The 22,855-nt window shown below is 36.5% G+C and overlaps 4 protein-coding genes and 3 long non-coding RNA genes across 7 annotated transcripts in view; 3 read left to right on the top strand and 4 right to left on the bottom strand.

Moving 5' to 3' along the window:
- The window catches only part of LOC100640169 (inactive rhomboid protein 1-like), an 11,626-nt gene extending 3,296 nt beyond the window's left edge, over positions 1-8,330 (bottom strand). Inside the window, exons 1-7 of the mRNA XM_019999726.1 lie at positions 8,124-8,330; positions 7,983-8,074; positions 6,656-6,780; positions 3,486-3,786; positions 1,324-1,448; positions 939-1,131; positions 3-63 (exon numbers count right to left, since the gene is read on the bottom strand). Of these exons, the coding sequence (XP_019855285.1) occupies positions 3-63; positions 939-1,131; positions 1,324-1,448; positions 3,486-3,786; positions 6,656-6,780; positions 7,983-8,074; positions 8,124-8,277 (1,051 nt within the window). The 5' untranslated portion in view covers positions 8,278-8,330. The remainder of the gene's footprint in view (positions 1-2; positions 64-938; positions 1,132-1,323; positions 1,449-3,485; positions 3,787-6,655; positions 6,781-7,982; positions 8,075-8,123) is intronic.
- An 8-nt stretch (positions 8,331-8,338) lies between these two features.
- LOC100640294 (triokinase/FMN cyclase-like) lies at positions 8,339-11,096 on the top strand. The gene is made up of 9 exons (XM_003388469.2): positions 8,339-8,520; positions 9,477-9,613; positions 9,669-9,873; positions 10,066-10,144; positions 10,209-10,333; positions 10,435-10,522; positions 10,649-10,738; positions 10,790-10,909; positions 10,958-11,096. Exons 1-9 carry the CDS (start codon positions 8,359-8,361, stop codon positions 11,014-11,016), a joined length of 1,065 nt encoding a protein of 354 aa, XP_003388517.1. The 5' UTR covers positions 8,339-8,358; the 3' UTR covers positions 11,017-11,096.
- Positions 11,097-11,741: 645 nt separating this feature from the next.
- Positions 11,742-13,682, bottom strand: LOC100640421 (uncharacterized). The gene has a single exon (XM_003388470.1). The coding sequence runs from the start codon at positions 13,680-13,682 to the stop codon at positions 11,742-11,744; it is 1,941 nt and encodes a 646-aa protein (XP_003388518.1).
- A 97-nt stretch (positions 13,683-13,779) lies between these two features.
- LOC100640549 (verrucotoxin subunit beta-like) lies at positions 13,780-15,444 on the bottom strand. Its single transcript, XM_003388471.1, has 2 exons — positions 14,277-15,444; positions 13,780-14,225 (listed from the first exon to the last, which is right to left on the bottom strand). Exons 1-2 carry the CDS (start codon positions 15,442-15,444, stop codon positions 13,780-13,782), a joined length of 1,614 nt encoding a protein of 537 aa, XP_003388519.1.
- A 2,912-nt stretch (positions 15,445-18,356) lies between these two features.
- LOC109584122 (uncharacterized) lies at positions 18,357-19,068 on the top strand. Its single transcript, XR_002185852.1, has 2 exons — positions 18,357-18,722; positions 18,775-19,068. It is a non-coding gene; the product is annotated as an uncharacterized LOC109584122 (long non-coding RNA).
- A 539-nt stretch (positions 19,069-19,607) lies between these two features.
- LOC109584120 (uncharacterized) lies at positions 19,608-20,341 on the bottom strand. The gene is made up of 2 exons (XR_002185850.1): positions 20,084-20,341; positions 19,608-19,754 (listed from the first exon to the last, which is right to left on the bottom strand). It is a non-coding gene; the product is annotated as an uncharacterized LOC109584120 (long non-coding RNA).
- Positions 20,342-22,432: 2,091 nt separating this feature from the next.
- On the top strand, positions 22,433-22,855 carry LOC109584121 (uncharacterized). The gene is made up of 2 exons (XR_002185851.1): positions 22,433-22,683; positions 22,788-22,855. It is a non-coding gene; the product is annotated as an uncharacterized LOC109584121 (long non-coding RNA).

The following is a 22,855-nucleotide window of genomic DNA, read 5'->3' on the forward strand; positions in this document are numbered from 1 at the left end:
ACTGGACCAGCTAAAGGAACATATTCCAGAGAAACAAGCCTCACCAAGATCACTGCACACAGCCTGTGAACAAACAAGCACAAATAAATAAATATATAAATAAAATAAAGATAATGCAATTTATGTCTCCTTCCAACAATAATTAATGAACACAAAACAGTACACGTACTGTATATGGTCACTTTATATTATAGCAAAAAGCATTGGCCATGATACTGAGTGTACATGTGTACCTGGAAAGCTACAAGGAATAAGTTTAGTGTAAGGGAACAAGCAAGCATGAGAACACCTGCCACAAACACAAATAAACCCAAAACAAACAACACGACTAATGTCAACCACTAATATCAAACCCTAAAAATTATTCCTATTACATAATACAGTGACTGCATAGACATACACATGTACATGTACATGTACATACCGTATTTCCTCGAATAAGGGCCCTACTCAAATAAAGGTCTATCACTAATATACGTATATTACCACTATAGATATGCATATTAGACCCAGTATTATGTGCCCTTGTGGTTAGAGTAGTCCAAATAGCCTAATTGTTCATCCTCAGTCTTGAGAACATAGAGTCGTGGGTTCGAGCCTGGGTTTTGGAAAATTTTTAATTTTTATTTTTGTGATTTTTGCCCCTGTTAAGCAATAAACGCCTAGGCCCTTATTGGAGGAAATACGGTACTTGTTCCCAAAGGTCAAGATTACACCATTAGCTATTAGTAAACATGGAGAGTGTTTAATAACATTATTAATAACCTATTTTATCAATGAAGCAGCTGCTTATACCTTACATCACAGACTATTTTGAAAACACTACGGTTAACCTATAGTTCAACCCAAACAGTCACATTATACATTTCGTACATGAAAGATACGATATCAATTAGAACACGGTACAGGGTATTTCTCTAATTTCCTTTCCCAGTCACCTTGTCTGGATGATAGTATCCATTCTGAAAGGTACAGTTCTGCTCTGTAGTGATAATGCAGTCACCTGATATCCCAATGCAGCAAGGATGAAGGGTAACGTCACACAGGCCACCAGAGTTTAAGGACTCGTTGAGACACGTGCTTGGACCTCCTAGAACCTCGTTTGAGCAACCATCACCCTCTTCAAGACAACTGAGAGAGAGAAAGGGGGAGGGAGAGTGAGAGAGAGAGAGGGAGGGAGGGAGGGAGGGAGAGAGAGAGAGAGAGGGGGGAGAGAGTGAGTGAAAGAGAGGAAAAGAAAAGACAATTTCCCATATAAATACATGTAATGTATACACAAAACCACAGATGCCAGAGCAGCACTATACTAATTACATTTCCTACCTTGAGAGTGGGAGCATGCCACATTCACTGTAGCCACAAGAGCCAGCATAACAGCAACGGAGTCTTAGCTCATCATTACGCCTTTTAGCAGCTTCAACTCTAAACTGAACATTATTACGCATACACTACAAGGAAGGAATGGAGGAGAGAGAAAACAAACATAAAAAATTTAAAAAGGAAACTACATGTAGGACAAGAGAGGGAGAACACAGGGGAAGAGAGATATCTCGAGGGGAAGGAGAGGAGAATTAGGAGAGAGAAAAAGGGAGAGATAGGAAAGGAAGAGGGAGAGAGAAACAGAGACAAAAGGAGAAAGGTGTGCTATTATTTATCCAGTATAATTGATACAAATATGTGTGTGTTTGTGTCACATAATTACGTACAAGTAAAATTGCAAAAGTATGTAATATTCTGTATGAGTGTATTTTCATAGTGTGCTTGTACATGTACGTGCATGCATCTTATAATCCATTTATTTGCATTACATCACTCAGTACATGTATATTACATTAACACATTTACCATTATGGTAAGACAATCCCTGCAATTACCATAAACATTGTAATCACATACAACAGGCATAGTCCAGGATATATGTCACGGTTACACACGTACTAAAGCCTGGAGTGAGTGATATCATAATGAGCAAGAATAGAAAAGGAAGTTATTCTAATGAAAGGACACAGTTAATAGTACAAGTGCAGCTGAGGATACTCTGAGTCCAAATGACATACCATCATGTGGGCTACACTATATGACCACAAATTACACCCACTAATGCAACAAGCGTACATGTACATGTACATGTACATGTACATGCATGTACATGTACATGTGCAATACGTATGTGTATAGTGATGTCAAGTGTCATGGTTTGAATACTTCCTATCACAAGGGAAGTCTATGATTAAAAGGTGACAATATGAATCTATTGATGCATGAAGGAGCAGGTGTTGAAGGAATACATATGTGTGTATGTCTAATGGGGTACATTTTAAATGAGGCATGCTAACAGTTGGAGTGGATGTAGCTGCATAATATTGACGTCTGGTCAATTAAGTGATTAATAGAAATACATAATGTGACTAATGAGCCATGTGTAATGAGTAATGGAGGAAGTGAGCTTTAAGCAATTAAAAATAGACAAAATAAGAAATTAAAGAATATTAGACTTTTAAACTATAAATGCGATTGTGTGTATACAAAGAGACTAGAAAATCTCCCTCTTTCCCCCAGGCATCCTTAATAGAAGTATATATTACATATGTACAGTGTATGTCATTGAAGGGCATCAATAAACATGCGTGTACATGTACATGTATTTGTATCAGCTAGTGCTACATGCATTATACTTACAAACTGAATTTTTTAAATGCTCATAACTTGAAAAATTGAAGTCAGAATCGACCCAAACTTTCAACATAGCTTAAGGATATCAATATGTATCAGAAAATGTAATAAAAATTGGGGGTGATTTCGGAGCCATTTTTTGGAAAAAACCATGGGCTATAGTACAGGGATTTTTTCAGAATTTTAGCGTTTTCTTAAAATGGCCATAATTCAAAAAAAGTGAAGTCCAAATCACCTCGAACTTTCTACACAGCATAAGGACATCAATATGTATCAGAAAATTTAATAAAAATTGGGGGTGATTTCGGAGCCATTTTTTTGAAAAACGCCATGGGCTATAGTACAGGGATTTTTCAGAGTTTTAGCACTTTCTTAAAATGGCTGTAACTCAAAAAATTAAAGTCGGAACCAGCTCAAACTTTCTAAACAGCATAAGAACATTAATATGTATCAGAAAATGAAATAAAAATTGGGGGTGATTTCAGAGCCATTTTTTGGAAAAAACCATGGGCTATAGCCTTGGGTATTTTTCGAAAATTGGCCATTTATTAAAAATGGCCATAACTTGAAAAATTAAAGTCGGAATCACCCCAAACTTTCTACACAGCCTAAAAACATCAATATGTATCAGAAAATGTAATAAAAATTTGGGGTGACTCCGGAGCCATTTTTTGAAAAAACCATGGCCTTTGCTTTTGCTGAATATTTTGTCAGTCAGGATCAGCTCAAACTTAGCATACAAATTGCATCAGAAAATGTAATGCACAATTCATTTTACACTAGCAGAACTAAAGACCATTATTTATACTTACAGGAGTGTACTGGGCCCCAACATGTATCAAGGCATCAATGGAAGGACCAATAAAGAAATTAGGCTGAACGTCTTTAGCAACATTAGTACAAGTGGTATCGGCAAAACCCTGGACACAATCGAGCTCCCTTTTAGGAGTAAACCGAATCGGAGCTAACCCAAAGTAGATACAAACTGCAACAAAGAGTATTATCTGGACTAGTGTTATCAGTATAGTGCATATTGGCCAGAATGTTGGTAAGGACTCCATCACTTCTGATCTTGATGGCTCACCCTCTCGATTTCTGCGCCTTACAGGACGCCTAAAAATAAAAATATCAATCAATAATACATCAAATGCATGTTAACTTGTTAAGCAGCGTTGTACATGTACAGGTAAATGTATGGGTTGAATTAGATGATTTCGGCAATTCTTAATTAACAGATTGCATGTAGATGGCCAAATGGCCAATGTCAACTATTGTTTGGTAAAACATGACAAACTCAAGCCATAAGTACACGTGTAAATATCTTTGATATGCTTGGCAACGAATGAGCTCCATAAGATATGGGCCAAGTTGAACTGAACTTATTACTTTATTTGAAGTGTCAAACTGTGACAGTTTACATGATCATTGTAGTCAGTAAAGTGTTACATTGTTACTCAGTGACCTCTGTTACTGGCTCAGACAAATTCCTAAGACGCTATGTAACAGGCATTGGACTTACTGAATCCCAAAACATGTTTACCAATTGGCATAGGAATTATAGGGCAGTTCAGTGAAGGCTAGACAATGTTCACATTCATTGTTCACATAGCAACAGGCTACTGTGCAATGTAAACTTCTCAAAAACATCAGACATGTAAACCTGCTTTGGTTTCCCATATACTGTATACATGTATATACATTATACAGCTGCACATACTAATATAGCTTGGTTAGGCTCATCCCTTTAATGTTTTACATTTGTCTCAAATGTACCAACAGTAACAAAAATTGCCGGAAGGGAGGAGTCAGCGTGTTTATGCCCTAAATGCATAATAGAGTGCTGTGTCAGTAAATGAATAATATTATTTACAGATAATCATAAGATCATGAGATGTGTGGTGTGACTAGTTCTATGCATTTCCAAAAGGTCAAATGGCAAAAATGGCTAAAGATGAAGTGTCTTTTGTCAAAAAACCTGAAATTGAGACAGTGTGTCACAAATGTGGGTTCCAGATGTTAATGGCTGTTTATCAAATGGAGTGCTGTGGAGAGCTTATATGTGGTAGCTGTAATGGTAAATGTAAAATTAATAGAAAATGTCCCTTTTGTAATACCAGGAGTTACAAGTCAATTGTTGATCAGCATGCACAGCGTTTGATTCAGGATCAGACTATGTACTGCCCTAATAAAAAAATGGGCTGCAAGTGGCGAGGAGAAGTACGTAACTACAAAGATCATGTCAAGAAAGGTGAAAGAAAGGGACCTTGTGAATATGAAGTAGTTCAATGCTGTCATGGTGGCTGCACAATAGAACGAAACAGACTACAAATGAATAAACACGAGTTAGAATGTGAAGAAAGACCTATTGATTGCCAGTATTGTGGAGAAAAAATCACATTTCGGGACATAAAAATACACAATGAGAAGTGCCTTGATTTTAATGTAAAGTGCTCAAAGTGCAAAGTTACCATGAAACGCAGAGAGCTAGAAATACATGAATGTCCTTATGATGTGGTAAAATGTAAGTATTGCAATGATGAAGCAAAGAGAAAAGACCTTAGAAGTCATATGCATGATAAAACTTCAGAGCATTTAGAATATGTGTACAGTGAATTACAGCAGTCCCAGATAGAAAAACAAAACCAGGACACAAAGATAGCAGCTTTGCAAGCAAAGCAAGAAAAGCAAGCAAGTGAGCTAACAAAATTACATGAACTAGAAAATCAAGTGAGACAATTTAAAGATGAGACAACAAGATTACAGAGACAAATAGAAACACTGAGAACAATACAGAATGAAACAACAATCCCATTGAATAATAGAACAACTAATATGGAAATGTCGCATGAGAAAAATCATGAAATAACTGATAGAATAATGACTTTGGAAACGCAAATGCAACAGTTGCAAGCCAGGAGAGGATTTTTTTCATTGTTTTCTTGTCTATGCTGTCGCCATCAAAATAGTTACAGTGGCGGATCTAGGGGGGGTTCCATGGGTTCCATGGAATCCTCTCGTTGGTAGAAGAAGTTGTCTTTTTGCAGTATCTTTGGATTCTTTGCAATCAGTTTGCAACACTTTTCCTCCATTTTATTAATTAAAATTAATGAGCCACACCTACTTAAGTGAAATGGAACCCCCCCCTTTTAATTTTTCTGGATCTGCCAGTGAGTTACATGTAGCTATACCAGCATGCATCATGCATGCAAGCTAATAATTCAATTTATATTTCATGAGATTTGTGCTGTTGATTTATTGTTTCTGTTAGGTTTTTCTAGCTGCAATGTTATTGTTTCTTTTGGTTATTTTTTTCTTGAAAATAATTGTCATCTTATCTGCTATTACCAATATTCATTATTACAATGCAGGGAATGTAGGTACATGTATGATGCATAAAACAATGAATCTAAATAACATTAATTAAGCTACATGTAACTAAGACAATGCATTAGTGTAAAATGTCTCAGTGCTCACATAGTAACAGGCCACTTTGCAATGTAAAATTCTCAAAAACATCAAAACAGGTTAAACTAGTACATCTACATTACACAATAAATATTCGACTAATCATACATGTACAAATGTATTTGTCATTAAAGATATAGCTTTTCAATACAGCAGCTAATGTACATGTACAGTGTACATGTAAAGCTGTGCATTGTGTGAATCTATTCAAAAATGAATTTAATGCCCTGTTATACAACATACTAACATACTACCATATACAGAATATGTGCAATGTTCAATTGTAATATGATAAAGCACAAGTACAATGTGAATCTTTAAATTACAGTTACATGCACTAATTTCTTGAGCCAGTACTAATACTACATTGTTACATAAACCAGACTGGATTTTCATGACTACACAGTACACATACAGACACAGTACGTTTTGCATATTAAAGTACATGTACTGTATATTAGCAATTTAGCATAATAATTATTACAGTATATTAGATTATCTTCACTCATTCTTGTACCTGTTTCCTCTGAGAGTGAGAGTGTTCCCAAATGCTTGAGCTGTCCTACGTGCTCTCCTTCCCCTCGTCATAGGAGTATCATCATGGATTATCTCAACATCTTCATCCTCAGTAATGAGCTGATACTGTATAGGGGAGAGAGAGAGGGGGAGAGAGAGAGAGGAGGGGGGAGAGAGAGAGAGAGGGAGGGAGGGAGAGAGGGAGGGAGAGAGGGAGGGAGGGAGGGAGAGAGGGAGGGAGAGAGAGAGAGAGAGGGAGAAATAGAAATAGAAATCAATTTAATCAGCAAAAGTATTTTTTAAATACACATAATAATTAAAAGCCGAGAGTCACATGAGTTTGGTGGGGCCGTGGGAGTGTTAAACGTTAGAGAATATGATCGAGTTAGGAGGACATGTTGACTCAACAGTCAAACGATAATAAAATCACTAGTCACAATTTTAAAACTATATTTAATTACTAACTGTAAACTTCACAAGATCAGCTGATACTAACTAATTTTTAAAAACAATAAATTATAAGATAAACTAGGACAATGTGAAAAACATCATAGGGCGAGCACGAGCGAGCTTTGTGAAAATATTTAAGCTATTAAAATTCTTAATAGTTCATTTTGCTCATTTCAAGTTGTCAATGACAAAAAAGAGCAAAACCAAGTTATTAGTTGTGTCACTGGATCAACTTCAGTCTTTATTTGAGCTGAAGTTCTGATATAATATATCTACTCTCTTTATTCATCAAAGCTTTAGATCCTGTATATCTTTGAAATGACTTTTGAAATGAAATAACTTGAAAATCTTCATTGCCTAAAAGAGTCTATTGCTTTAAGGGCTTTTTTACATTGTATTCTACATCTGCACATCAGATGTAGAATACAGTAGAAAGATTGCCAGTTTAGTCAAGTCAGTCAGAAACTAACATTTCCTTGACATTTACAATTTGTTTATAGCTATTATCTCAACAAAAAGGAGTTTCATAGTTGCTTTATTGAATGTTTAACATTCTCAAGCTGTTGGAGAAGTCTTTGAACAGTGTGCTTGCCTTATCTTGTTGCTAAAAAACTAACAACTTTTTCCCGTGTGTTAATCGCCATTTTTTTCTCATAGCCTAGCCACTCACACTTTCAATGGAAATATTGAAATTTAGAATCCATTGCATTGCTAATGCATGTGCAAATACAAATATAAAGAGGAGATACGGAATACATACGTGTACGCACATACATACATACAAATGCGACTCATCTTTAGTGGGCTCACCCCAATTATTAATTTTAAAAATGGGGTGTGGCTTGATTGAACACTACACCCACTTTCACAACACTTACATCATTTGGTTCTATGCGTGGTCTGAATGTCCCGGTACGAAACTGATTAGGCAATTCCTCTTGACTGAGAAACATACTCTCAATAGCCAACACTGTACAAAGAAATAAAGACTCAAACCCAAACACGATACGTTCCCTTACGTGTATTGCGTAGAGTACCACCGCTTCTTTCTCCCCCCTGCCCGCTCGGGATGTTAGGATTATAAGGCGGGGGTCTACTGGACTCCATGTACAGGTCATAAGCAGGCGGGGGATTATTAAGATCGTGCGAATTCTCCTCTCTCAAGTCAGCCATTTTTAATTACTGAGCTGTGCTGCAGAGAGGTGGGGCTCATTAAAATATGGGCGTGGCTGTTTTAATTAATTTTTAACAGCAATGAGCTGCAGTGCAGTCTCTAAAAAGTTGATAAATTCTCCAGATAGAGCGGTAGATGAGTCTCTTCATGGTCTAGTTAGTGTTCATCCCGGCCTGAGGCTGTTGTCTGGTCATAGAGTGGTACTCAGAGCTGATATTGAGGACCTCATTAAGACTGGAAAGGTAGCAAAATTTATATTAATTCTAAAATATTTTATAGTTGAGAAAAAAGTAAAAAATTTATTATGGTGCAGTTTTTTGAGAGGCTGATTTGGTGACTAATTTTTGAGCTAAAAAAATATTTGTGCATATGCTAATTTTTGAAAATAATGGACAAGTATTATTCAGTAATGTTTTTTCAAAAATTTGCTTCAGAGGCTCCTTAATTTTATGGAAGTGGATATTGGTCCGGCAGCCGGACACCTACTGCGGGGCTATTGGTCCGGCAGTCCCTATATAGTATACTGGGGCTTCGCCCCAGTATACTAATACACGATTTTATATACAGATATCAAGTATAAATACGACAATCAGCAACGTTGATGCAGCAGGGTTGCGGTGGTGTAGTGGAGAGGCTGGTCTGGATTGCACGGATAGGGTCAGCGGTTCGAGTCCTGTCGGGACTATTGACTAAAACTATGCTGAAATGTTTGATTTTTTTTTCTTTTTTTTAATCACTTTTTTTTTTACTTTTTTTTTTAATAAACACTCTCTCGTACATCTTAGCCTCCGGGGTCGTAGGGTTGGGATTGGGGTTTAGTTTTTAGAGCACCCTCTCGTACATCTTAGCCTCCGGGGTCGTAGGGTTGGGATTGGGGTTTAGTGTTTAGTTTTTAGAGCACCCTCTCGTACATCTTAGCCTCCGGGATTGTAGGGTTTTGGGATTAGGGTTTCTTGATAAAAAAGACTAAGTTCCACTTTGCACTATTGCGCATGCGCACAAGCTGTTTTACGGAGAACAACGGACTGCCGGATCTATAGCCCCGCAGTAGGCGTCCGGCTGCCGGACCAATATCCACTTCCTAATTTTATTGCAAATATATTATAGCCATTTGCAGTGTAGTTATTATTGATGGACACTTTTTTGTGCACTCTCAATATTCTGTATTATGTATTAAAATCTAAATGCACTTCTATAGGTAACTTTACTGTCTGGGGGTGGCAGTGGTCATGAACCTGCCCAATCTGGTTTTGTAGGTAAAGGAATGTTGAGTTGTGCTGTAGCAGGAGCTGTGTTTGCATCACCTCCCACTGATTCTATACTAGCAGCATTAAGGTAAGAGAAATCAAATGATAGTTTCATTTTTATGCATACATGCATATATCTTTAGGGCTATTTCTTCACCAGCTGGTACTCTGATGATTGTGACTAACTACACTGGAGACAGATTGAACTTTGGCATTGCAGCCGAAAGAGCTAAGAGTGAGCTAGGACTAGATGTTAGAATGATTATTGTTGGTGAAGATACTGCACTACCATCAACTGGTAAATCAGCTGGCAGGAGAGGACTATGTGGCACTATATTAGTACACAAGGTAATCAATACATTGCTATATTTACGTAATGCTACAGTAATTTCATCTATTGCTTATAAATGGCTCATTGCGTATGCTCAGTTTGTACTGATACTGCTCAGTGATAAGATATAAGCTTTATATACTTAGCATTAATTTTAGCAAAGATGCTAGTTTATAATTAACTGTTAGTGTATTACTTTTAATTTGCAGATAGCAGGAGCAATGGCAGAGAAAGGTTGTTCACTGGATGAAGTAGTAGCTACTGCTCAAGAAGTTGCAGACTCCATTGGTATATGATTTAATACATGACATTTATTTTCAGCAGTTTTTTTAAATTTGTTTTCTTTTCTTAGGTACAATGAGTGTGAGCCTGTCTCCTTGTTCTGTTCCTGGACACAAACCATCATTTCAATTAGGAGAGACTGAGATGGAGTTAGGCCTTGGGATTCATGGAGAAGCTGGAGTAGAGAGAACAAATGTATGTCAGTATGTCACTATGTGTGCATAAACATGTTTTGTCACTTCTTTCTTGTCTTTTCTTGTTGTTTTGTTATAACCTGTGTACACATGTACATGTAGTTGCAATCAGCTAATGTGGTAGTTGCTAGATTATTGGATCACCTTACCTCCATTGAATCAGGATATCAATACTTCAATCCACCTAATGGTATCATACTGTACAATAGATATATTTACATACACTAACCATTGCAAGCACTATATCAGTATCAATACATTATTGTAATTGTTTAGCAACAGTCACTATGCTGTTCATTACTATGTTTCATTGCAGGTACTAATGTTGGATTGGTTATTAATAATTTAGGAGGAACATCAAATTTAGAGTTATCTCTCATTGCTGGTTCTGCCATTGACTATTTAAGTGAGTCTTTAATGTATCACATGACAATCACATGATCTTTTTATTTATTAGCTAGCAAGTTATGCTATAATGTTACAAGAGCTTATATAGGATCATTAATGACTTCACTGGAAATGGCTGGAGTGTCACTAACATTATTAAGAATTAAGGACCACTGGACAGAATATCTTGGTATAGCATAGATAATTATATTTTATTTTGTGCTTCATTTTTCTGCAGATTATCCCACTACTGCTCCTGGTTGGCCTACACAATCCAAAGATCCCAACCTAACTTAATCTACTTATAAAATGAACAAAATTAATATTTTTGTATATGAGAATCAGATGATTGATGGAAATCATTATAAAGCAAGCAAGACATAAAATTTGCTCAAATATTGCAGCCTCATTGCATTAAAAAATCATAATGATTGCTCCATAGGTGGGGCTAGTTAATTAACTAAAATTTAAAAATCATTTTCATGCGGGGTAAAATAATTTTAAATTTTAATATTATTATTCTTTATTTTTATTAATTAAATAAATAATATTTTATAAACATTAACATTAAACACATAGAATTTCATTCTACATTGTGTGTGTGTGTGGATTTGCTTTGATGTATAATAATTTTTCTGTCAGTAAAATGAAGTGTATTTTACTCTCTCTCTCTTTCTAGGGTTCTTGTTGGTTTACAAAGTAATACAGGAGCAGTATGTCCCTCAGTCATTGTTTCTGATAAGAGGAACAATCAATATGAAGTACAAACGGGGTATTCCTTTTTATGCATACAAATATGCAGACGCCATCTTGAAAATTTTTCAAATTATTTTTTTTGTGTTTAGTTGACATTCTCATGAAATCAAACAAAAGATGAACCAAAACTAATAAAATATTTTACATACACATACTAATAATAGTAGCATCAATAAGGAATTCTAATAAGAAACATTACTATTAAACCTATTAATTGTAACAATTAGACGACAAAGTATAACTATAATTAATTTTGTATATTATGTTTAGGTGTGTGTGGGTGGTGTGGTAAAAAAATTCTGAAATATTTTATTACCCCTCTCTTTAAAAGTATTCCACATGCCCCTGTTATTTTCTTGAGCCAATTGTTCATCAAATGCTTCTCTATCTTTTACTGTAGCTACTAACAGAGCTTTTTCCCGAACAGCATAAAAAGATGCTACACGCTGCTGCCATCCCAAATTTTTTTGTTGTTTTTCTGATTCAATAAGTAGATTAATGTAGTCCACTTCAGTCAATGGATTTGGCTTCAGTGCAATCTCATCAAGACGCTTCAGACATTTACGAGCTAGACGTACGTTATATAGAACAACACCATGCATTTTCTGCAGCTCTTTTTCCATTTCTTTAATCATAAATTCATGTTTGTTTTTGGCACTTTTTGCTTCAGTGTATCGTTCATAAAGCTCTTTTGATGTTTTTGTTTCCCAATCATCGTACAACTCAAAGAGATATCCATTATTAAAATGCTTCTTCCAGGTACAATGACCAACACAAACCACGCAAGTTGCATTACTTTCATTACCAGACATTGCACTACATTTCCATTTATCTTTATCATCAGGATAGGCACAAATTTTATGGCATGTGCTGTGGCAATTAGCACAATTAGTAACGTATTGGCCATGAGGAAGTGGGATCTGTCGTTGTTTGGTGATTTTTACTTTATATGTGAAATCTTTATTTGCTTTAATTTTGGATTCATTTTCCTTTAGCATTTTTTCTTCTTGATTTAATTCGTCTATTTTTGCTAGTCCTGCATTAATCTGTGGTTGAATGCCATTAACAATTACTTCTAATTGCTGGCGCTCATTTAATACCTCACGAGTCAGCTGGAGACTGACAGCGCCTGCTTGTTGAAATGTAGTAAAGAATTTTTCCAAACTGGCATAACCCATATCCCAAAACATTTTAGAAAAATCTGACTTACTTGAATGAACAAAAAGTGCAGAATTATTGAAAGGAAAGAAATCTGCGTGAGGAATCTTTGCTTCCCTTACAGCTTCCATTACTGGTGGATCTGCACCATCAGCAAAGGTTGTCATTATGAAGATATTATTCTTGATATCATTTCCAAAAATAGAGAGGATCGAATCAGAAATGTATTTTTGAGTCGGAGTTAATCTTGCTAGAGATGCTTGAGTAACGAAACCAATACCATGCAATGAATCTAACCCATCACTTCCTTCCATTTCAAAAAACTCTTGTATGTGCCTTGTGATCTCTTGATCTCTTTCTAGACCACGAGTATCACCAAAACCAGGTGTATCAATTATGGTTAAATTGCAATCCAAAGGAGAACCTTTTTTCCAATAAAAGGTGTATGCGGTGATTATTTGTGTTTGACTATGTGCCTGGTTTTGAGACACTTCATCATGAATCAGCTTCAGTCGAAATTCATGTTCCCACTTCACTCCTAAGAAATAGTTGACCATTGCATTTATTAATGTGCTTTTACCAGCGCCAGTAGCTCCAACAACCATTAGTACCCTTGTTGGAATTGTAGGAGCAACAGGAGTACCAAACTCAATTTTGGCAATATTTTTGTTTTTTTTTCTAAGAGTTAATGGCTTAGCTGTGATTTTATACACTACTGGGGACCCATCTTTAATGACTTTTGAATCAGCAATGATGTTCTGTAGCCTAACATCAACTATTGGTGGTTTAGTTTGTATAATGTCACTAGTTTCACTCTCTTTACTGTGACCCAAACTGCACTCAGCACGCACCTTGGCTACATACTTTGTATCTGGCTCTAACTGGCTGAATGTAATAGTTGTCTTGTTTCCTTTTATCACCTGATTATGCCATATGTCTGGTGATTCATCAATGCATCGAAGACTAACTGTGTAAGAGTCAATGCTCGTTGAGCCATCCAGTGATTCTGATGAGCTAAATTGGTATGCATTTGACATAAAAGCCCACATTTTTTTAAAAAGATTGCCAATTCTAGATATTATGAAAACAATCATTTGGTACAAAATGAGCCAAATTTTAGCAGAGTCAAGTTTCTTAACCATAACCCTAGGGTGCTTTCCACTCCAGTTTTATGCTATCATGCTCTACACTAGTGGCTTTTGGTTTACCTGGTCGACCAGGGGGATCAAACTCACCAACTGGTGTTCCATTCTCATAATGCATTATGACTGCTCCTTTATCTGTGACATCATCTTCACTGCTGTCTGTGACAATGAATGATACTTCCTCGCTTCCAGCATTAGCCTCACAGAATAAGGAGAATTGCTTAATTTTATGACAAAGATCTTGATGCATGGATTCTGCTTTGAGCCATGGTACAGAAGAAATCTGTGGCCCTTGACTAATTTCTCTGTTGCGTAAAAATGAATGCATGCTCTGGAGAAAAGGATCATCTTTTTTCAAGGCTTTGAATTCAAAGCTAAGGATATCATCGTGATCAACATCACTAAGTGCAGATTCAAAATCACCAGCACCAAAAAAAAGTTTTACTCCTATAATAATAAAATTAAATTTAAAAATTAATTAATAAGCGTGTTGTATACCTTCTATTGCTTTCAAATTATTCAAAAATTGAGTAAGTGTTTTGATTTCTTCTTCTTTTATTTTGATCCATTTATCCAGAGAGCTTGTGTTGAAAGGTGATTTGTGTATTTCTCTCAATAGATCTGCTAGTTGTTGCTCTTCTGCTCCTCCTCCTCTAATGGTTGGTAGTACCTCTGAGAGTTGCTTCATGAAGTCTGTCTTATGCTCTTTGATCATTTTTTGAAAGTATATTACTTGATCTTTCAATGTGTCAAAGCAATCGTCAATTTCAGTGTTGATAAGATCATTACTTCTGATTTCAATGTGATTGAGAGCATCAATTGCTTGTTGTACTTGTGTGACGAGGCTTGTACTGATTTCTCTAACCATACGAGCTGCATTGCTGTCAAGGCTACTTAATGGATATAGCCAGACCTTCTTAGGAACTGTGCTTCCTTCCTTTCCAAGGAAGTGTGATGGAAGCTCATTGCAAACTTTCACAGAATCTTCAAAACTTGAGGGATTGCTTGACAATATTAGGTCACCATAAAACTTGCAATTAAACTTTTCTGTCTCCTTTTTGTCTTGATCGCCAATATTTAATGCCACACCCCCTTTGACTTTGCTAATTTTTGGAATTGTTTCAACTAAAATTTCCATTTTCCCCTGTATATTGCAATGATTCTCATTAGTGGCCACCTCTCTATCGAATATAAAGAATGCTTCTGCTCCATATGTAATTCCTGTTACTACGTGAGTGGCCGTTTGCTTCTCAAATACTTCAGGATGCTGTATTTTTGATGTTGCTAACTGTTCCATTGTCAACTGTTGAAACTTAGAGCTGTAGCTGAACTTAAGAGTTACACGACAATGATTGTTGGAAAACTTTTTGTCGTGAATATATTTCGCAGATCCTGATGAAACTGGCACTAATCCACACAACACGCTTAAGGACAGACCAGCTTCAACTCCAAGGTGAGACATTTTGCTAGCGACACTGTCTTCTGCTTTAACTTCGAAAGAGCTGTTGGGTTGAAATTCCTCGCTAAGAGCTGCTTTGACTACCGAGTTATCCCATAGCGTTATCCCCGGGATAAGGCTGTCAGTGCGACAATCATACAGCATACCGAGTTGAAATGGACGACCAAGACATGGCAGTTCGAGCGTGGCCTTAATAGGCTCAGTCATGATTGGTGGCTGTCAATCGAGATGGCTATATATGAGACAGCGGAGAATATAAAGTGCAGTTGATTAAATAGGTACCAACCGTCCTCTGGCTCGGGGCCCAGAATTATTGAGAACATTTTAGCCCATTGACAAAATTTTTTGCTTGACGAAATTTTAAACCGACGAAATTTTTGCTGGTGCTCTGTACTCACATGCATCAGGTGGTTAGTGTATGCAGATTTATAATCACAAAAATTTTGTTTGAAAAAAATTTGGGCGTTACTAGAATGCGGATAAGTGCGGATCGTTCCGCACGCAGAACCAAGCATGTGAACGTGCGGAACGTGCACTGGCGTGTGCCTAGAATGCGGATCAACTCCCAAGAATTAAGAATATACAACGGGGGCGTAGCCAGGGGGGCAATTGCCCCCCTTTTTTAAAACTCTAAATTTAAAAATAATCAAATAATAAGCTGCTTTTGGAAGGAAAAGGCTAAAACAGTCTTTTTATGATGCCATTATAAGGCTGAAAAGGTATTCAACGTTGCCTATGATCGGTCAAGAAGTCTGCCATGTTGAAAAATAGGTGTTGCTACGCCCTAAAAGGGCGTGGTTCCATAAAATTTTGCGGTGCGCTTCGCGCCGCACAGTTTGTCCCATAGATATTATAGACTACGTAACCGGGATTGGAAACAGATTGGAAACAGTCTGTACACGTGACGTCATCAGTTTCCAATCCTGGTTACGTAGTCTATAATATCTATGGTTTGTCCCCTCTTTCAAAAATCCTGGCTACGCCACTGTACACCATAATAATTTCCCGCGGATCAGTCCTCTTGTTCTTCTATTCCATTCAACCTTTATTTGTTGCAATGTTTTACTCTTTATAAAGTAAAGGCCTTTTCACACTGGCACAGTTTTCAAAGCGCTTTGATGCGCTTTGTTGATACAGCTGAAATAATGGTACGGTCTCAAATGCGGACCGGACGGACCCGTGCGGACCATAGATACTACATGTGCGAACCAGACCGTTGTCGGCGGGGTCTCGTTTACTGACCACACGAACAAAGGACTCAAATACTGACCCCAGAATAATGGAACCGTTTTAAATGCTGACCATGGCATATCAGAACTGTATCTAATGCTGAGTAAAGTCACTAAGTAGAGCCTATTATGGGAACTAGACTGTGATCATAAGAAATAATTATACTGGAGATCAAACACTGACAATTATATTTAAAATGATGCATAATGATCTACTTAATTACACAAGTCCAACAATTATGCAAGGCGAAATAATATTACAAAAATTAATTCTGTTATTAATACTATTATGCAATTAATAATCATTAGAATTCTGTTATTTTTGTTAGTTAGCCTACTAAACATGTATGTATTACACTAGTCATTTAATTTGTTAAAAATTATTGTTAGCTATGTGATTGCTTCTTTATTATGTAAAATGCTTCCTGCTTAGAAACTTTCAGTTTTATCTGTTAGATCTATAATAATCAGAAAATTTATTATTGTATTTTTAATAAGATCAATGAAAGATCCTATTTATCTCAGATATAATGATTCGTTTCATTTCCTTTCCCAGGACAGGCATAGATTTCTTTAAAATATCATTTTCTATTCTTTGCAGGTAATACATTATTTCCAATTAGGCACTGGAATTCAAAGTTTAAAATTATTACAGTTAAAAATAGTTATTTTTATTTTATAAAGAGTTAAACATTGCAACAAATAAAGATTGAATGGATGCGCGGGAAGTTATCATGGTGTATATTCTGAATTCTTGGGAGTTGATCCGCATTCAAGGCACACGCCCGTGCACGTTCCGCGTGTTCACGTGCTTGGTTCCGCATGCGGAACAATCCGCAGTACAGCGTCTTTCAGCCCACTTGGATCACGGAACAACTTTTCCGTATGCAAGACACTCCCTCTTCCCAATTAAAAGTACAGGTAGGTGTGAATACGGAACTGAAAATGGGATCCAAGTGAAGTGAAAGACGCTGTACTAGTAATCCGCACTGATCCACATTATAGTAATGCCCAAATTTGGAAAATTTGGCAAGGCTATTATAGATTTCTGGCAGCGCATTGAGCGCTTTGTTGATAGAGCTGAAATAATGCACATCAATCTTGTTCACACCATATTGTATCCTAGTCAGGCGGGCCTTGTATCCATGTTCACACTAGCAGCTGGATTATATATCATTTTGTTTACATTGATTGCACTGCATCACTTCACAATGGAGATGAAGTGAGCGAGTGAAACTACTCCATCAATGATGAGCTTTACTTTTGCCGGTGTGGAAAGGCCTTTAATACAACAGACCACTAATACCACATCAGGGTAATTTTTTATTTGTTTATTGAGAAAATCTTTTTATGGCGGAAAAAATTACAAATCGCCTTGGTTCAGGCCCGTAGCCAGGGTTACAAAAAAGGGGGTGACAAGTATGAGTTATGTAAAGGGTGAGGGTGACAAGTATGACTAGGTGCACATGAAATACCAAAAATACATCCTTTGATTTAAGCTAACAAACAAAGGTACTAACCGTAAGGGGGGCCCTCTGGCTACAGGCCTGTGGGTTATTTGATTCAATTAGGAAAACTAAAATCCCAGGTAGTATAGTTTGTAAGCTTTGTGAACTAAGTAGGTTTTTTGCTAACACATATGCACACACACTTTTGCTCAAGGAGAATGATGCATGGGGGTGATGCAGCTAGTGTAGCTCTTTTTTAAGGTGGGAGAGGAGGAGTAGGATCCACCACCCAGTCATCAATTCAATCATAGATACTTTGATCTAAAGTTGATTCTATGACTATGGAGTGAACTCTTTATATCAATATTATAATCATGCATGTTTAAAAATTAATTGGTTCAATCACTTAAAACATGCCACACTAGGGTGTTATTCTATAGTAGGGCCACACTGACTTTGCCATTTTAAATTTTGAATAACTTTCTTATTTTAAGTGCATTTAACGGCGGTGTTTCACTTTTGTGCAATGCTTGGATTTTGGGTTCCTTTGATATAAGATAATAGTAGAGCGAAGCTTGTCAAAGTGAAAGAAAAAATCAAAGCACGAGGCCACTTAGCAAGTACTTACGCCATTACTACCACCTACGCTTCGTGAACACGTGGGCAGTAAGCTGACTGCAAGAAAATGGCGACGATTCAACAGCAGAGGGAACAGGAAGGAAATATGACGAAAAGGACAAAGAATATGACTGAAATCACAGGCGAAGACAATTAGAGGCAACATTTAAGAGGACGGCATACGCTACAAGTAAGTCATCTTGTTTTAAGACAATGAAACTGTTCAAACACTTCCCGTTCAGCCACGCAGATGGTTTTCTCCGAGGTTTTCTCTTCTTTGAGGACCACTATTGGCAGAATGATAGGCTTGATGTACAAGCAAGACTTAGTGTGTCTGAGTTTATTTGTTACTCATCTCAGTTGAGAATCCAGTGATGAACCTGATTAGATGAGCAATTCCACCAGTCAGATAGCTGGAACCCAAAACTCGGCCATTCTCTATGATATCAAGGCTGCAACTGACAAGGCCATTTGACTATTTTTTATCTCTTATTTTATATACTTTTGGTTTTAATAAAAATTACAAATGTACTGTACTTTTTAATTACATTCTTAGTGGTAAACATTAAAATAAACAAATACTTAACAAACACTTATTCATAATTGGCAGCTACTTAAAAGATGACCTATGAAGGTTGAATTTATAATGAGTGGAAAAGTCAACGTGGCCCTAGTATAAATACTATACAAAAGAATCCACACAGTTATGAATAGAGCTGTTGCACGGATGTAATCAAGGGGGTAGGCGGGGCTTCCTGTCGGCCATCTTGAGTGGCAAGAATGTACACGCAACGAATGGAGGAATGGAAACAAACTGCGATTTTTCATCAAAGAGATATCATACTTCACTGCAGAATATTATAGAGACTTCTTTACTCAATATCTTCATCTCCTACCTTGCATTAGCCTGGAATGTCAACTGCAGAATTTATTTAAATTTTTTCTCCATTCCCCCATTCATTCTTAGCCTTCTTGCCACCCAACATGGCGGACAATTTAGCTCAATTTTAGCATAGATACTATATATACCAAGTGGATACAAAACAGGATGTGCCTATGCTCTTTTCGCCGGATGTGACGTTTTTCCTAGATACGCTTAGCAACCAAAATGGTGGCAAAATCAATAATTATAAAAAACTTCATAAAAATCTATATTTCTTCTGAAAAGAGTCAGTACAAGAAACAACAGACAATTTAGCTTCATTGGTTTCATATTCATACCCTATTTGATCATCAAAAAAATAATATTATAATAATAGTTTTATCATTCTAATATGGTATATCACAATGACATTAAGTAACTTTTTTCGAAGAAACATAGCTTTAAAATAATTATGAAAATATACAAACCGTACAAAAGGCATGTACGTAGACTCATACAAAATTATACCTCTTCAAATAGCATAGTTTTCCAGAAAAGGTGTTTACAAAACAGACCATAAACAAACTAAAAAATGGATATATTTATATTTTATAAAACTGCAGTGGAAAGCTAGTAGTTACAGACCATGTAACACAATAATATCCTTCTTCTACCCAAATAACAGTTACTAACTCTGCCCCAGATTGGAGAAAAGGTGTTTAAAGTCAGAACTATAGGCCGCCATGTTTTACAGTACAACGAGATCCAGTGATCAAGCAAACAAGGATTCAGCAGGTCATTCGACCTAATAGAGACTTCATAATACTTACTTCAACTCAGGAAAGTAGTAACTTGACCAAGAACCCAAAACTTCGAGAAACAAGGCCACTAGAGGCTACGCTAGAGCGAAAAGAGCATAGGCATACTTCTCGTGACGTCACCAATATAATTTCATGTATATACAATCTACTTCCTGTTTCGCATCCACTTGGTATATATAGTATCTATGGTCCGTCCGTCCGCTTTTGAGGGGCGTTACTAGAATGCGGATCAGTGCGGATTGCTGCGGATCGTTCCGCACGCTGAACCAAGCACGTGAACGCGCGGAACGTGCACGGGCGTCTGCCTAGAATGCGGATCAACTCCCAAGAATTCAGAATATGCACCATAACTTCCCGCGGATCAGTCCTCTTGTTCTTCTATTCCATTCAGTCTCTATTTGTTGCAATGTTTAACTTTTTATAAAGTAAAAATAACTATTTGTAACTGTAATAATTTTAAACTTTGAATGTACGAGATTTCAGTGATGATATCAAAATAAAAAGCCTTCAGTCATTGGTCATAGAATAGATTATACTGCATCTAGATCTAGTTGCAATGAAATGAGTTACAATCTGCATTAAAAACAAACATATAGTCATAAAATTTAAACAATAAAAGTCGCCTCACAAATAAAAATTATTTTCATTGTGTAAAAATGATTATTAAGAATAAAAATATTCTATTGGCCAACAATTGTTACCACCTATCATTTTTATTTGAAAGTATTCCTTTTACATAATTACAAATACTGCTCTGATTGCATTAAGATATTTAATGTAGATAAGTCTTTATAATGCTTTTATAAGCAACTTAGACTGATAGCAAATCTTTACATCACTGAGTGGCTGATATCATTATCTCTTAAAAGTTGCTCAAGGAACTAAGATAATTCAGTTTTGGCAGCAATTATCAATGAACAGTATAAAAAGTAGCTAACAAAATTCAAGTTGACCCAACTCTAGTTGCTAATTTATGCAGAGCATAAGATATTTTTATTTGACTTACTTTCAGAGTCATGTTTCCTACATATATCAAGCTTAAAATTATTATAACTTCCCTCTAGTAATCCTGTAGATATTTTTAAAAAGCAAGCAATAAAGATAGTAATGTAAAATTTAAAAAAACTAGTTTAAGTATTAGTCAAAAAATACATCTATAATAATTAATTGACATTTTTAGTACTGCAACTAGAATCACTGAATAATATTCATACTAAAAAAACGCTAACTCCATCATTTATTGACCAAGAGTATGTACTCTTGTTAAACTGAGTTGTATCTATTCTGACAAAATTTCAGATTTACTACTGACAAAGCGGCTATAAAGCAATTAAGCAAGATACAGTAATATTGATATGAAGCATGCAGCAATCCACAACTTGAAAGACCTCATTTTTAAAACTATATTTTTACATGCATCCCAATGCAAATGAAGATATCTTTGTGAGGAAAAATGATATAGCTAGGTGGTAGCAATTTTTGGCCAATAGAATTATTTTGGTAATATCATAATAATCATTTTTACACAATAAAAATAATTTTTATTTGTGAGGCGACTTTTATTGTTTAAATTTTATGACTATATGTTTGTTTTTAATGCAGATTGTAACTCATTTCATTGCAACTAGATCTAGATGCAGTATAATCTATTCTATGACCAATGACTGAAGGCTTTTTATTTTGATATCATCACTGAAATCTCGTACATTCAAAGTTTATAATTATTACAGTTACAAATAGTTATTTTTACTTTATAAAAAGTTAAACATTGCAACAAATAGAGACTGAATGGAATAGAAGAACAAGAGGACTGATCCGCGGGAAGTTATGGTGCATATTCTGAATTCTTGGGAGTTGATCCGCATTCTAGGCAGACGCCCGTGCACGTTCCGCGTGTTCACGTGCTTGGTTCAGCGTGCGGAACGATCCGCAGCAATCCGCACTGATCCGCATTCTAGTAACGCCCTCTGAAATGCGGATCCACGCGGATCAAATGCGGATCGGGCTGAAATGGGTCGTCCCTAAAAAACGGACCGGACCGGACCAACCGACCATGGTCGGCGACAAATCTGTTTTACGGACCCGAATGGTCCGCCCGTCCTTTTCGGGCGGGGCGGGTCCGTCCGTCCGTCCGCTTTTGAGACCCTACCACGCCCGATACTATATATACCAAGTGGATGCGAAACAGGAAGTAGATTGTAAATGAAATTATATTGGTGACGTCACGAGAGTATGCCTATGCTCTTTTCGCTCTAGCGTTAGCCTCTAGTGGCCTTGTTTCTCGAAGTTTTGGGTTCTTGGTCAAGTTACTACTTTGCTGAGTTGAAGTAAGTATTATGAAGTCTCTATTAGCTCGAATGACCTGCTGAATGCTTGTTTGCTTGATCACTGGATCTCGTTGTGCTGTAAAACATGGCGGCCTATAGTTCTGACTTTAAACACCTTTTCTCCAATCTGGGGCAGAGTTAGTAAGTGTTATTTGGGTAGAAGAAGGATATTATTGTGTTACATGGTCTGTAACTACTAGCTTTCCACTGCAGTTTTATAAAATATAAATATATCCATTTTTTAGTTTGTTTATGGTCTGTTTTGTAAACGCCTTTTCTGGAAAACTATGCTATTTGAAGAGGTATAATTTTG

Source organism: Amphimedon queenslandica, unplaced genomic scaffold (assembly GCF_000090795.2).
Source record: "Amphimedon queenslandica unplaced genomic scaffold, v1.1 AMPQUscaffold_13245, whole genome shotgun sequence".
Taxonomy (NCBI): domain Eukaryota; kingdom Metazoa; phylum Porifera; class Demospongiae; order Haplosclerida; family Niphatidae; genus Amphimedon; species Amphimedon queenslandica.

What these genes read in the sequence shown, in the direction of transcription:
- LOC100640549 (XM_003388471.1), bottom strand. Translation starts at nt 15,444, where the DNA reads ATGACTGAGCCTATTAAGGCCACGCTCGAACTGCCATGTCTTGGTCGT. An exon ending in TAATTTGAAAGCAATAGAAG is followed by an intron (nt 14,226 to 14,276) that starts GTATACAACACG and finishes TTATTATTATAG; the next exon opens with GAGTAAAACTTTTTTTTGGT.
- LOC100640421 (XM_003388470.1), bottom strand. Translation starts at nt 13,682, where the DNA reads ATGTGGGCTTTTATGTCAAATGCATACCAATTTAGCTCATCAGAATCA.
- LOC100640294 (XM_003388469.2), top strand. Translation starts at nt 8,359, where the DNA reads ATGAGCTGCAGTGCAGTCTCTAAAAAGTTGATAAATTCTCCAGATAGA. An exon ending in ACCTCATTAAGACTGGAAAG is followed by an intron (nt 8,521 to 9,476) that starts GTAGCAAAATTT and finishes GCACTTCTATAG; the next exon opens with GTAACTTTACTGTCTGGGGG. An exon ending in TTCTGCCATTGACTATTTAA is followed by an intron (nt 10,739 to 10,789) that starts GTGAGTCTTTAA and finishes TTTATTTATTAG; the next exon opens with CTAGCAAGTTATGCTATAAT.